The 13,694-nt window shown below is 31.9% G+C and overlaps 1 protein-coding gene across 4 annotated transcripts; it reads left to right on the top strand.

Annotated features, from left to right (window-relative positions):
• The first annotated feature begins 1,686 nt into the window (after positions 1-1,686).
• LOC7457967 (sodium/hydrogen exchanger 1) lies at positions 1,687-7,689 on the top strand. Of its 4 annotated transcripts, none has more exons than XM_024585773.2 (15): positions 1,687-1,988; positions 2,173-2,353; positions 2,466-2,584; positions 2,666-2,763; positions 3,287-3,346; positions 3,664-3,710; positions 3,793-3,987; positions 4,464-4,510; positions 4,760-4,826; positions 4,947-5,047; positions 5,181-5,282; positions 5,494-5,632; positions 5,711-5,773; positions 6,253-6,336; positions 7,065-7,689. In XM_024585773.2, exons 2-15 carry the CDS (start codon positions 2,201-2,203, stop codon positions 7,374-7,376), a joined length of 1,587 nt encoding a protein of 528 aa, XP_024441541.1. In that variant the 5' UTR covers positions 1,687-1,988; positions 2,173-2,200; the 3' UTR covers positions 7,377-7,689. The 4 variants fall into 4 exon arrangements, with proteins under 4 accessions (XP_024441541.1, XP_024441543.1, XP_024441542.1 ...); XM_024585775.2 differs by having other exon boundaries at positions 2,179-2,353; XM_024585774.2 differs by lacking the exon at positions 1,687-1,988 and adding an exon at positions 2,009-2,025.
• Positions 7,690-13,694: the final 6,005 nt, after the last annotated feature.

Below are 13,694 nucleotides of genomic sequence, written 5' to 3' on the forward strand. Positions count from 1 at the left end.
AATAGAATGTGAATTAAACTACATTGTTTTTTTCATTTTGAAAAAAACTATTTTTTTTCTCAGGTTATCATGATTATATATATATTAAAATTAATCCATCTATTATCATTGTATATTTTTTCTATCATCTACTTAAAACAGAAACCAATTTATTTACCGAATCGAGTTTACAACCCAAGTTGATGATTTTTCTTCATGCTTTGAAATATATTTACGGCATCTAAATATTATTTTTTATATAAAAAAAATAAATTAACAATATAACACGGGTCCACAACTAGTTTATCGCTATACGCGCTATGCATTCCTCTCAAACTAACCATTCATGATCCATCTATGGGCACTCCCAATCCGACGAACAACAAAACCAAATAAACAATAAAAAGAAAAATAACAAAACCAAATACATTGTAAAAAAATCCAAATATCTGTGCAATGATATATAGGTTAAGTAAGAAAATAAAATAAATAAAAGAAAACGATCCTTCAAAATATTTTGTGTCTATAAACATTCATTAAATTCACTTGAATATTATTTTGAGAATTTCTTAGCCTTATAGTTTTCTAACTAGATTATTATCCACGTTGCTGCGGGAAAACAAAGAAAAAAAAACACTATTGAAAAAAAACATTGATAACAAAAATTAAAGAAGAAAATAAAAAAGAAAAGAAAGGTATTATTTAAATAAATAATAATTTGTAAGAAGATATACAGTAAAACTCCCTTATTTTTTAGTTTACCGGGCTTAACATGTCCTTCGTTTAGTTTCTTAACAGGCTGGCCTCCCGGACTGCAGCCTATCCAACTTCCTTGCACTGCCCTTTGGATATTAACAGGCACCCGACCCAAAAGAACAATCCAGTAAGGTCGGGCGCAGGTTTTTCTGCAGTGGAGCCGGTCGAGGTCTCCGATGTTCAATGATTCAATTAAATTGAACCCTGTGGTTCTAATAAGAGCAATTAAGTCCTTGATATCCTGGCTTCTGTCAATCTCTCTCCTTTCCACTTGTTAGAAATCTCTATTAAATTCAAAATTATCAGTTTCAAAAGAACACATGGAAGCTTGGTTGAATTTCCATCAAAGTTTGTTAACTTTAATGAAAATTGGCAATGAAATTTGAGGTTTCAATTTGAAGTTTGTTAACTTTAATATTACATTATATGAGAGAAAAGGGATCAATATGACTCCATAATTAAACCTTATGGAATTTAATTTTTTTTTTGCTAAAATTTAATATGATTTGTATGTTTTAGATCGTTTTGATGTGCTGATGTCAAAAATAATTTTTAAAAAATAAAAAAATATCATTTGCATGCATTTCGACACGAAAAGTTATTTAAAAAGTAACCGCTACCACACTGCCAAACATGAGGACGCTGTTTAGGGGCAAGTTACAAAAAAAAGTTTCACAAAAGTTTATTTTTTTATTTAAAATTATTTTTTAATATTTTTTTATCATTTTAATTTATTAATGTTGAAAATAATTTTTTTTAATATATTATTTTTAAAAAATACTTTTAAAAAACAAGACATTCCGGCACCCTTGAAATCACGTGATATCCTGTGTGGAACCCTCGAAATCACGTGATATGAATAAAGGAATAAATAAATAAATAAATAAAGGAAGGGAAGCAGTTTCGCGGTTTTTGCTTGCATTAAGATTCCCTCCATCCCCCAAACGGCCAAACTGTCTCTCCAAGTCAAAATCAAATAAATCCGGGTTATCTCTCGTTTAGTCAGATGCAGCAGCAGCAGAAGTGGGGGAATATATACTTAAAATCGTTCTCCCCAGGCGAACACACGCCCACACACGTTGACGTCGTCTCCATTCTACTCCTCACACCTGGCTTTCTTTCTGAAAGGACAACATATTCTCTAGCTTGGCTTTTAAGTTTTCTCTCCCTCTTTCTTCGAACCAAATATATATATTCCAAACGCTTTCCTTTTCCTTTTTATCTGAAGAGAATCTCAAGGCTGCAACTGCAAGGTAAAAACTAAAAAGATTAGAGAAGGAGTCTTTCTAGGTTCTCACTTCATTTTTTTTATTAATTTCTTTTGTAGAAGTAATTTGGAACCCTAATTACTCTGTGTATTAATTGCGTGATCGATCACCTTGAATTTGATTGATTTCAGTTTGTTTGACGGTTTTTGTTTTTGTTTTCCTTGTATAGTTATAGGGTTGGGTCCAATTCTGATACGATGAATTTCGGTTTGAGGATGGTATCGGAACCTGATCAAGCCCCAATCCATTCAATTACCTTGTTTGTGGCACTCCTTTGTGCTTGCATTCTGATTGGTCATCTTCTCGAGAAGCATCGATGGATTAACGAGTCCATTACTGCCCTTGCCATAGTCAGTCCCCCCCCCCCCCCACATCTCTTTCGTGCTCTCTCTCTCTCTCTATCACATAGTTAGTTAGCTGGTCGTAATTTGACTGATCTATTTTGTTATCTGGGGTTTACAGGGTCTCTGTACTGGCACTTTGATCTTGCTAACTACTCAAGGAAGAAGCTCACACATTTTGTTGTTTGATGAACAACTTTTCTTTATATATCTTCTCCCACCCATCATTTTCAATGCTGGGTAAGTGCTTGATATTCATTCAATTTATCTCTCTCTCTTTTTTGGTGAGCTGACAAGTGGATGGTTTGATGCATGTACCAGTTTTCAGGTGAAAAAGAAGCAGTTTTTCCGAAACTTTATGACAATTATGCTGTTTGGCGCTGTCGGAACTTTAATTTCCTTTATCATCATATCACTAGGTATTTTATTTTTCAAACATCCTATTATTTTTTTACGAAATTCTTGATAAATTAAAGTTTATAGCATCTGAGAATATCCATGTTACATTGTTTCAACTTTGAAATAGCTTGGTTAACTAACTTGCTTAGCTTCACATGAGCAAGTACAATGGTTGCTCAGCTGCTTTATTCTATCAGTATCCAGCGGCTGTATTATTCAACAATCTTTTATTTTTTAAAATTGTTTCCAAGTAATTTTGGGCCGAATGTTAGTTCGTTGGAGTGTAATTATGAGTTACTTGCTTAATTGGAATCATTGCTGCTTGTATTGCAATAGGAGGCATTATGTGTAGGTGAAGGATATGTAGTTGATCAATTCATTAATTTTCATTGTGTGATCAAACTTTAACAAAAAATTTAGATATTTCTTTGCCTGAAATCAAGTAGTGGTGGTTGTTAATCACTTCATCCTTAGGCTGTTTGCTACTAATTCAGAGGATGTTTGTGGTTTATTTTGGTTATAACTTCTGGACTGTTGATTCAGGTACAGCGCAGTTATTCAAGAAATTGGATATTGGTTTCTTGGACACGGTGGATTATCTAGGTATTAGCTCTCTTAACTTGATTGTTTATTTTTTCTCCTGACATAGATGTTCTTTTATGATGAATTCACTGAAGGAGGAGCAAACAAAAAACTTCATCCTATTTTAAGTTGTAGAATTACATTTACATGCAGCATTTATGTCTCAAGAGTGTTTTCTAGATCATAATTTGTTGTCTTGATTCACTACTATCCCTATGTGAAAGGTTCTCTTAAGCATGAAAACTTAATGCACTTCCATCCTATGTTGCTTAGTAGAGTATAGATTAATATCTTCTGCTATACTTTTCTTAAGATTACTTTCACCCCCCTCTTTTTAGGCTTGGGAGCAATCTTTTCAGCCACGGATTCTGTTTGCACCTTGCAGGTATAAATACCCCCTTTTTTTCTCGAAATTTTATCAAAATTCGATGAACATTCTTTGCTGAGTTTTGTATCTGACGCGGTAGGTGCTCGATCAAGAAGAGACACCTTTACTGTACAGTCTAGTCTTTGGGGAAGGAGTGGTAAATGATGCCACGTCCATTGTGCTTTTCAATGCAATCCTGCGGTTTGACCTCTCACACATCACCTCGAGCAGTGCCATACACTTGCTTGGCAATTTCTTCTATTTGTTTGGCGCAAGCACGGCGCTAGGGATAGCAGTGAGCCTCTCTCCCTCACACATGCTTATGTTTGAATGGATTTTTAATGTCGTTTTATCTGTATTTCCTCATTTCTGTTTATTTTGGGGATGATAATTTGCTTTATTTCATCAAATTTGCTGGCAAAAATTCTCTACTGATGAAGCATGCCACTTCAGGTTTTACTTTTTCTCGTATGTTTCTGGTCACCATTAGCTTACCTGAGGATAATCATATCAGCACTATAAGAAGGTAGGGGTTCATAATTTGAAAATCTGCTAAGCAGTTGATAAAGCCCGCTTGCTTAATCCCTAGGATGGAGTATCTTCAGAGAGCATATATATTTTTTTTTCCAATAAATAATAATGTCTCATTTGAAGCTATCCTCACAACATTTTTACTGTTTTTTTATACATCTTGAATCACATGGGAAGCATATGCTGGCATGCTTGTAAAACTCTAATATCTTCCAACACTTGTGTTTCTTAAACTCTCAGGTTGGATTAATAAGTGCTTATATCATAAAGAAGTTGTACTTTGGCAGGTATTTAGAGGCTAGTGATTATACTTTTTCTTGATTTGCTGTTTAATTGCAGTCTTCCACAATTTTATCACAAGGCCTTGGCCCTACTGGATTCTCTCCAGAATCTAACAGGGAATCTCATTCTTTTGTCCTCCCTTAACTGTTGAATCTCATGTCTTCCCGTATGGAACATGTGATAGGACTATTATCAAAGAAGGATATTCCATTTTGTCCTATGAAAATAAATTACCTAATTATCTGACATTTCAGGCACTCTACTGATCGTGAAGTTGCTCTGATGATTCTTATGGCGTATCTTTCATATATTATGGCTGAAGTAAGATTCCTATTAAGCTATGGAAATCCTTTTCTAGTTTGTTGAAAACATCATTCTTAACATTAATTGTATACAATTTTAAGTTCTAATGAAGGTGTTGGCAACTTATTTGTTGTCCAGTTGTTCAATTTAAGTGGTATTCTCACCGTCTTCTTTTGCGGTATCTTGATGTCACACTACACCTGGCATAATGTGTCTGAAAGTTCAAGAGTCACTACCAAGTATGTTTAATTTTGTAAAGAATTCCCCTGGACATTGAAATCCATCCTGATTCGTTTCATTATATTCTTCTTGGACGCCACTCATAGTTGTCCTGTTACTCTATCAAATTCTTATTGCTACTTGTTACTGCAGACATGCTTTTGCAACAATGTCGTTTATCTCAGAAATTTTCATCTTCCTATATGTTGGTATGGATGCCTTGGACATTGAGAAGTGGAAAATTGTGAGCAAGAGGTAATTTCAAAAGTCTACTTATGGATAGTTCCTTGAGTCTCTTTCTTATCTTCATGCTTTACCCATTTTGCCTCCCTTTGTTTTAAAAAACTTCAATTATTATTATTATTATTTGGATAAGATTTGTCTTATGTTCATCATTTGAGATTTCAATTTGCTCATGCAAATAGCATGTGCTTTGTTTGTTTCTGATTTTGCACTGATTTTTCAGTCCTGGGAAGTCAATTGGTGTGAGTTCAATTCTTCTTGGGCTAGTTCTGGTTGGAAGAGCAGCTTCCATATTTCCGCTATCCTTCATATCCAATTTGACAAAGAAGTCCCAGAGTGATAAAATTGGGTTCAAGCAGCAGGTAGGTAATTTTTCATCTTGTTATTGCCAGTTTCTTAATCCCTGCAGTTTACTGAGTTGTTGATTTTACTCAAAACAGATTGTAATATGGTGGGCTGGGCTTATGCGAGGAGCTGTATCTATGGCACTTGCTTATAATCAGGTAAATTTAAGGCGAGATTTATGAGTTTAGAATGTTCATAATTCCAGAAAGGTAGTTATAAGATGACTTGTCCAGAAGATGCACAAACAAACTGATTTTTTCCTTCTAGAGTGAGTGAAATGCTGATATTTTTAGGCTACGTTTGTCTACGCTGTTCAAAGTGTTTGGCTTGATGCCTTTTCAAGCCAAATGCAGTTTGATACGCAGCATTACTGCGTACACAAATGGTCACTAAATGGGAAAAACAAAAGCAGCTGAGAGTTTTCTCTTGCTCCACTAATTTGTTTGCTAACTGAATTTCTTAATCACGTGGTAAGATAATCTAACTGGCATGCTGCAGTGATTGCCTGCTCTTCCTTATGCGGGGATGCTTTTGCATTCCATTACTGTAATAACATAGTTAAGTTATGCAGAGAGGGACATTATTAGTTTGGATGGTGTTTCCCTATAATCTATTTGGTATTATTGTGTGTTTGCAGTTCACTAGGTCAGGGCATACACAACTACAAGAAAATGCTATCATGATCACCAGCACCATAACTGTCGTTCTCTTTAGTACTGTGGTAAGAGACCTCATACCTCTATGTTAAAAAAGTTCATATATCTTTTTTTGAACTTTATCCTCTCTAGCTATATTCATCCTATTTATATGGATTTTCAACAATGCCCGGCTGGTCTTTGGCAATACAATTTACTGGGCCCTTCGTCCATTATTTATAGCTCCCTGTAGCATTTGATTGCTAAGATAAGAAATGATCCTTTACATGCTGGGAATTTACCTGTGGAGATATGGAATCACTTTTTACCTGGCTGTTTGCATGTTTTCAATTGATTGCATATACATGGTTTACCTTTCTTTGTCTTTAGTAAGAGATTTGAACACATGAGAGGGTAATGCCATAGAATCCACCCACTCCACTCTTAAATTGGAATATCTCCATCATTGAGAACTTCTACTTTGTGTTCCATAGATAAATTACTCACTCAATCATTTTTGGGTATCAGATTTTCTGCACATGCATGATGCCACTCCCTAGTAGATATCAAACTGTTCAGTTACTGCTGCCTAGGCAGGACACTCCTAATACACTTCTAGTTAAAGGCTTAAAGCTTAACGGAAGCCAGGTCCCTGTCTAACACACAAAGCCAGATCAAGTTGTCAGTTTCCCTCATTAAAAAACTGCAGTTATACCATAGATCCAGTCAACATTGTGCTGCACAGATTTGATTCATGCGAAACAATTCTTCCCTGTGATTCATTTTGTAATTTGAAGTTAATTGGCCATTTCAGGTATTTGGATTATTGACCAAGCCTCTTATAAGCTTCTTGTTGCCAAGGAAACACACAATGTTGCCTTCAGATTTGACAAATCTAAAGCTTCTCAATCTTCCTCTTCTTGCCAATGGACAAGATTCAGAATCTGACATGAATGGTGATCATATTCCCCGTCCAGTGAGTCTACGCATGCTCCTGACCACACCAAGTCATACTGTCCATCACTTGTGGCGGAAATTTGATGATTCCTTTATGCGTCCTGTATTTGGTGGAAGGGGATTTACAGCACATGTCCATGACTCACCGCCCGAAAGGATTATTCATTGATGGAAACTACTTACTTGTAGATGAAGAAGGGTATATAAATCATAGATCTTGGATATAGAAATGTATAAATTGCGGTTGGTTCATCTTTATGTAGATGAAGAAGAGAAAACAGTTGACTCTTTACTTTGCAGTTTGCACACAAGGCTTTACTTCACAATGATGAGTGGGCGTGATTGTAAAATATGCATGTACGATATCATAAGCGTGTATATAATGAGAGTAGCTATCATCCACTGCTCTTTGTAATCCTTGGATTTCAAAACAATTGGATTCAATTCCATATATATGTATGTTTGCAAGATTTGCTCTGGAATTAATTCTATAGCCATTGAAATGGACGAATTCTGGATAAGAGCGGATCACAGTACCAAGAGTGTGATTTTTTAATTTGATTATTTTACCTTTACATTGGGCATTATAAATAATAACAAAAAACAAAAATGAAAAGAACTTTCACAAATTCAAGTCCACTTGTTAAGATTTATACCATACAAGTGAACCATCGAATCAATTTTAATTCAACCTTGTGTAAATTCAACTTTATTTAAATTGATATGAATTAGGTATGATTTCATGCAACTCATGATGTGATTATATAAATTATGGTTTGCATTGAATTTTAGAATTAATTGTCATAATTAAGAATCTTATTAATTTATGTTTGAATTGATGCAATTAGGTATGACCGCATGCAATTGATAATACAAATAACATCATTTAGGTTGAAATTAAATAATTTACGGTTTGCATTGAATTTTAGAATTATTTGTTATAATTGAATATTTTGTTTGAATTACTATAATTTAGGTTTGGATTCATGCAATTATGTATGATTTTGAATATTTTCTATTCTACAATGGAAGTATATGCTTAGATCAAAGGGCATATGGAGGCAAATTGTAAGCTTGTTTTTATATTACATGAAATTGCCAATAACATGATAATTATATTCACAATATCACCTTATAAATAATATATTGAATATGTTTACTTGTTTTACAAGAAAACAGTAAGATGTATTATAAAATACATGAGTTCATGAATTTAGACAACCATATAAAGTTGTTCGTCATGTAGGCGAGTTTCTATTATATTACTTGCCTGTAACATATCAAGTTGGATCATGATTTTTTTTATGCACTAATTAAGCGATAGAGGTGTGAAGTTTACACGTTCCATCTTTGAATTGGTAAAATAAATCATACATTGCAAAATGTAATTGTTCTTCTTAGCTTGCTAATTGAAGGATGAACAATTATTAGGGGGGTTTCCGAATAAGTTTGAGTTATACGAACACATATTAGGACAATCCCTCTTAGTGGCTGTTTGGATATGCTGCAGCGGTCGCGGTTGAAATGAAAATATGCAATATAGTGTTTGGTTAACACCAACCACGTTTTTTATTTATGTGTGTCCCAGTACAAAACTAAGGTTGGACTTCAGTTTTTGAAAAGCAATTACTAATTGCTTTTTATGCGTTTTGCCCTCTCTCTCATCACCAACACTTTCCCCTTGCTTTCCCTTGCTTTCCCAACGGTCCCACCTCCTGTCCTTGGTTTTTATGTTTCAACTCTCACAGCCTATCCATTTCCAAACCTCAGCAGCTTAGGAAAGAGAAAAGCTCCCAATCTGTTTTTTTTTTGTAAGGTTTATTCTACCCCTATAACTTATAATTTTTTGTCGCCTTGTTATTAATATGGGGTTTAATTTTTATTTTATTCTACGATTGTCTATTTTTTTTAAATAGCAATTATTCTTATATTTGTTTTTTGTTTTATAATGTACCAAAGAAGTTATTGTAATTTATCTTTATTTTTTTTCTTTTATATTTGATTAAAAAATAACCTCTAAGATAAAAAAAACAACAAAAAACATATGAATTAAAAAAAAAGTCAGGTCAAATATTTTTTGATGCTTATTGTATTTTGTTTTTATGAAAGATATTAATTTTTTTATTTTAATATTTAATTACCATTAACAAATTTTTCTCAACTTATCACTTCTTAGATTTTTATATTTATTTTATTAAATTTAAATAAAATCTTTACATTTTTCAATTAAAAAAATTCACAATACAGTAAAATGCATTTACAAAATTGGCGCTTATTAAAAAAAATCAATTTTTTTGAAAAGTGTTTTTGGAACCACAGTTTTACCAAACACAAAACTGTTTTTTTTTCTACCACAATTTCAACCACAGTTTTTTAACCAAACACAAGAAACTGTTTTTTTTAAAACCACAACTTCAACCACAGTTTTAACCAAACACCAATTTTTTTTGAAACAACCTCACAAAAAGTACTTTTTATTAAACTACTTTTTTCAAACCGCAACCACAAAAGCTACCACAATACCAAACACGCTCTTAACATGTTTAAGGGGGACTTCTTGTAGTTGAATTGGCTTGAGCAAGCTGTCTTTGTCCTATTGGAAAAGGGTTGATGACAAGAACCTGCGCAAGAATGTTAGAGCAAAAGAATTGATGCAATTATATATTTATGAATTTCATTTAATAATGAGATGTTGCACAAATATGCTCAAGCATACATCCTGTATATGTTTGGCAACATGCTTTTTATGAATTTTAGTAAAACTTGTGTGCCATTGTTTTATCTACCACTAGTAGAAGACTTTGACGCCATTCCCTTGTATAATTAGGGGTCCAACACGTTCTTGCATGTTTAAACATGAATCTATGTAATACAAGCATGAAAAAAGTAAAATAAATCGAAGGATGTTTGCTGCTTTTACATGTTAATCAATTAAACAATAATTTTTGTATAATAAAAATGTTTAAAAAGGTTACTAATCATTTGCATGTTTTTTATACAACTATGGTATTGGAAGCATCTTCACTTATAGTGTCTTTGATTTGAGTGCAAATGTGACATGTATATTCAGATTTATAGGGTGGAACTACAACTCTTATTAATCTTAATAAAATAACATGTAGTTATTAATAATCACACCAAACTAAAAATAATTTTATCAAACTTGTTAATAAGTTTATGAGTTTTTAATGTTAGGTGGCGTAGAAACACGTTATTTAGAAATAATCCAACTCAAGTTTTGTCATTTTATTGCAGCAAGTTGGATAGACAACAAACTAGTCAAGTATGTGTCACCAAAGTTTTTTTGTAATTAAATTTGAGGTTTAATTGTTTTTTATGTTAAAATATGGTTAATAAAATTGCATTGTTGATATTGTAATAGGTTATATAGACACCTTATTTTAAAGAGCAATAGAGTTGAGAAGCCAACACTGATCTTTGTAGTCTCGAAGATGATGATTGTGCTCATTATCATTCATCTCAGTGGTTCGACATTTGCTGCAATGCACTTGACATGTTTGGAGAGATATTACGTCTATAGAATACCATCTAAAAGGATGAGGTCACTTAAACACATGAAAGTTGTGCTATTGATGAAGCCAACCCATCCACTTGTGGTAGAAAACATAGATAAGGTAGGATATACATAAATAATATAAATATATTATGTTATTTTTTAATGATGAATTTGTATTTTTTATTTCTTGTATTTTATTAAAATTTTATAATTATTTTGGATTTGTCAAGTTGAGTTTTTAATATTGTTGATCATATTATGAATGCTTAAATTTATTTTGGATTAGTAGAATTTAAAATAAAAAAAATTATAGGTGAACATGTGAATGAAGACAATAAGTTGGTTAGATTTTCAAATCATGCATTTACAGGTCTTCAAATGGAACATTGTTATGTTACGTTATTACCAATACCAATTACTGTTATGCAAGTTAATTTTTGTTGTTATGATAATCAAATTAAAGGAAAAAAATATTTGGACTTTTACATATTTTCATTGTCCCGTGAAGCAACAAATCTAGTTTGATGTAGTAAATGACGAAAAACATCATCAAATTAAATCACAATGAAGTAATTAACAAACTAAACTAAAAATCTCAAAGGGACAACTAATTAAACTACTAGGGTCATTAAGTAATTTCAATATCAATTCGATCAAATCAAAATAAAATAAGTTATCCTTCGACTTTACTCTTTCAATCAAATAGTCAATGATGCTTTTTTAATATTTTTCTAGAAAATAGTTTTTGTTATAATAAATGAACAAAAAGAACATTAAAACATTACATCACTATAAAAAAACATTAATGTTATTTTTGTGATTTAAAAAAAAAAAACTAACTTGCCCAAACTACTTGTTTAATTCTCTTTTACATCCTTTGCGTCGAAAAGATATATGACACAACTTGAGGTCTCTTCTTTTTTAATATATACTTCCACATTTATGTATTTGTATGTTGACATTTGCACCACTATATATAAGATTATTGTTAGTGTGAGTAATTGTTATTTTTGTGTTCTTATGGTTTGGGAGTTTATTATTTTTATTTGCTAGATTGATAAAAGTTTAATGGATTAATAACAATTTGTATAATTGGTTTATGATTTAGGGTCAGGGATTTGGATTTAGGGTTAAGAGTTGATGATTTGGATTTAAAATTGGTGATTAGGGTTAGGGATTAGAGGTTTGATGTTTTAGGATTAATGTTTATGGTTAAGGATTAGAGGTTAGGGGTTCGAGGATTTAAAATAAATGTTTAATGTTATGGTTCGATGTGAGGGTGTTGTTTGGGGTTAAAGTATAATGTTTTATAAATCAAAGTCATGGTTCCCAAACATAACTTTAAAATGTATATTATTTTGCCAAGATTTTCTTGATGCATGCTATTTTACCAATATATATATATTAACAAAATATATAAGGTGTGAGAAAAATATTATAGCTCTGGATTGTAATAATAAATTGATGGTTTTCCTTCACCAAATCATCCTAAAAGACTAAGCTCAGGGGTAAAGTGATTTTTTCCATGTGATTCATTTATCATTTTCATTTTCAATGGGGTTACAAAGGTATTTTTACTTTTCTATAACACTAAAATACCTTTTCCTTTTAAAGCAAAAATCAGATAATTGGTTGCTAGGGTTTTTTTTTGAGATTTTATTTTTTTAGCACAATAAAATTACTAACTCACCCTTGAAATGAAATTTAACTTAAGCCTGCTTTGGGAGCATCTCTAGATTTTCATGTTGGCTTTTACGTTATAACCAAATTAGTAGAAAGTTAAATTGGTATTCTTGCATCAATTAGAAATTATTAATTTTTCAAAACTATCAAGTATGTGCCATGCACATTATTGCGTGTTGAAGGGTTCCGCCACACTTTGATGATTCGTATGACATCCTTCAGTTGTGAAAAATTATGTTCTTCTGTGTCATTAGATTCCCCACAGTGTCCTCTTTTTCTATCAGTGACGCATGTTTGGTGTTTTTGGACGGATTCCAACCGAAGCTATTTTCTTTTGTTTTCTCTTTTTTTTTTATCTCTTTCCTCCTTTAAAATTCATGTCTGACAATTAAAACTTTAAAGTGATCCGCTTTATTGAAAATATTTGAGTATCAATCCTCATTCTTTATATCTTATCTCTTTTATAAACTTTCAATTGTTTTCAATTCTATTATTTAATCAAAATAATTAGTTTGTTATTTTTTTTTAAATCTGGTCCTCACTTTTTGGGTGGTTTCTTTTTTTAATTCTTTTGTAAAGTTTATTTTTCTTTTCAATTTAGCGCTTCAATCGATAAAACTCCACTTTCTCAATTTTTTTCTTCAAATTTGATAATTATTTTATGTTTATAATTTTTTTTTGTGATTTAATGTTTTTTTAATTTCATCATTTGACATTTGATTTTTTTGAGATTTGAGCTTCATGGTTTTTACAGGTTTGATGTTTCTAATCAAATGGTTTGGGTCATAAGTTTTATGAGCATACACGGGGTTTTTTTTTTTTATGGATTTATTTTCTTTTTCAATTTCATTACTCAACATTGATTTTTTTTTAAAAAAAGCTTCATGGTTTTCTTCATTTTCTTTTTTATAGGGTTATCCATATCTCATGACATGACTCATGGATTTGGTGGGTTAACTCAGTTAAGCTCCCCCCCTCCCCCCACTTTTCCTTTTAGTTGCTTTTTTTTTTCTTTAGGATTATTTTGTGTTATTGATTTTTTTTTAAATTTCATCATTCAATACTTGATTTGTTGAGATTTGACCTTCGTGGTTTTTTTATATTTGGTTTTTCTAATCAAATGGCTTGGGGCATGTGTTTTATAAGCCAACAGGGGTCGTCATCTTTTTTTTTTTGGGTTTATTTTTTTCTGTCATCTCATAATTCAACATTAGTTTTTTTAAAAATTTGGTTTCGTGATTTTCTCTATTTTTTTTTATCGAGTTATCCTGGTCTCATAACTTAACC

This window comes from Populus trichocarpa, chromosome 14 (assembly GCF_000002775.5).
Source record: "Populus trichocarpa isolate Nisqually-1 chromosome 14, P.trichocarpa_v4.1, whole genome shotgun sequence".
Lineage (NCBI taxonomy): Eukaryota > Viridiplantae > Streptophyta > Magnoliopsida > Malpighiales > Salicaceae > Populus > Populus trichocarpa.

What these genes read in the sequence shown, in the direction of transcription:
- LOC7457967 (XM_024585773.2), top strand. Translation starts at nt 2,201, where the DNA reads ATGAATTTCGGTTTGAGGATGGTATCGGAACCTGATCAAGCCCCAATC. An exon ending in CCATTACTGCCCTTGCCATA is followed by an intron (nt 2,354 to 2,465) that starts GTCAGTCCCCCC and finishes TGGGGTTTACAG; the next exon opens with GGTCTCTGTACTGGCACTTT. An exon ending in CTTTATCATCATATCACTAG is followed by an intron (nt 2,764 to 3,286) that starts GTATTTTATTTT and finishes CTGTTGATTCAG; the next exon opens with GTACAGCGCAGTTATTCAAG.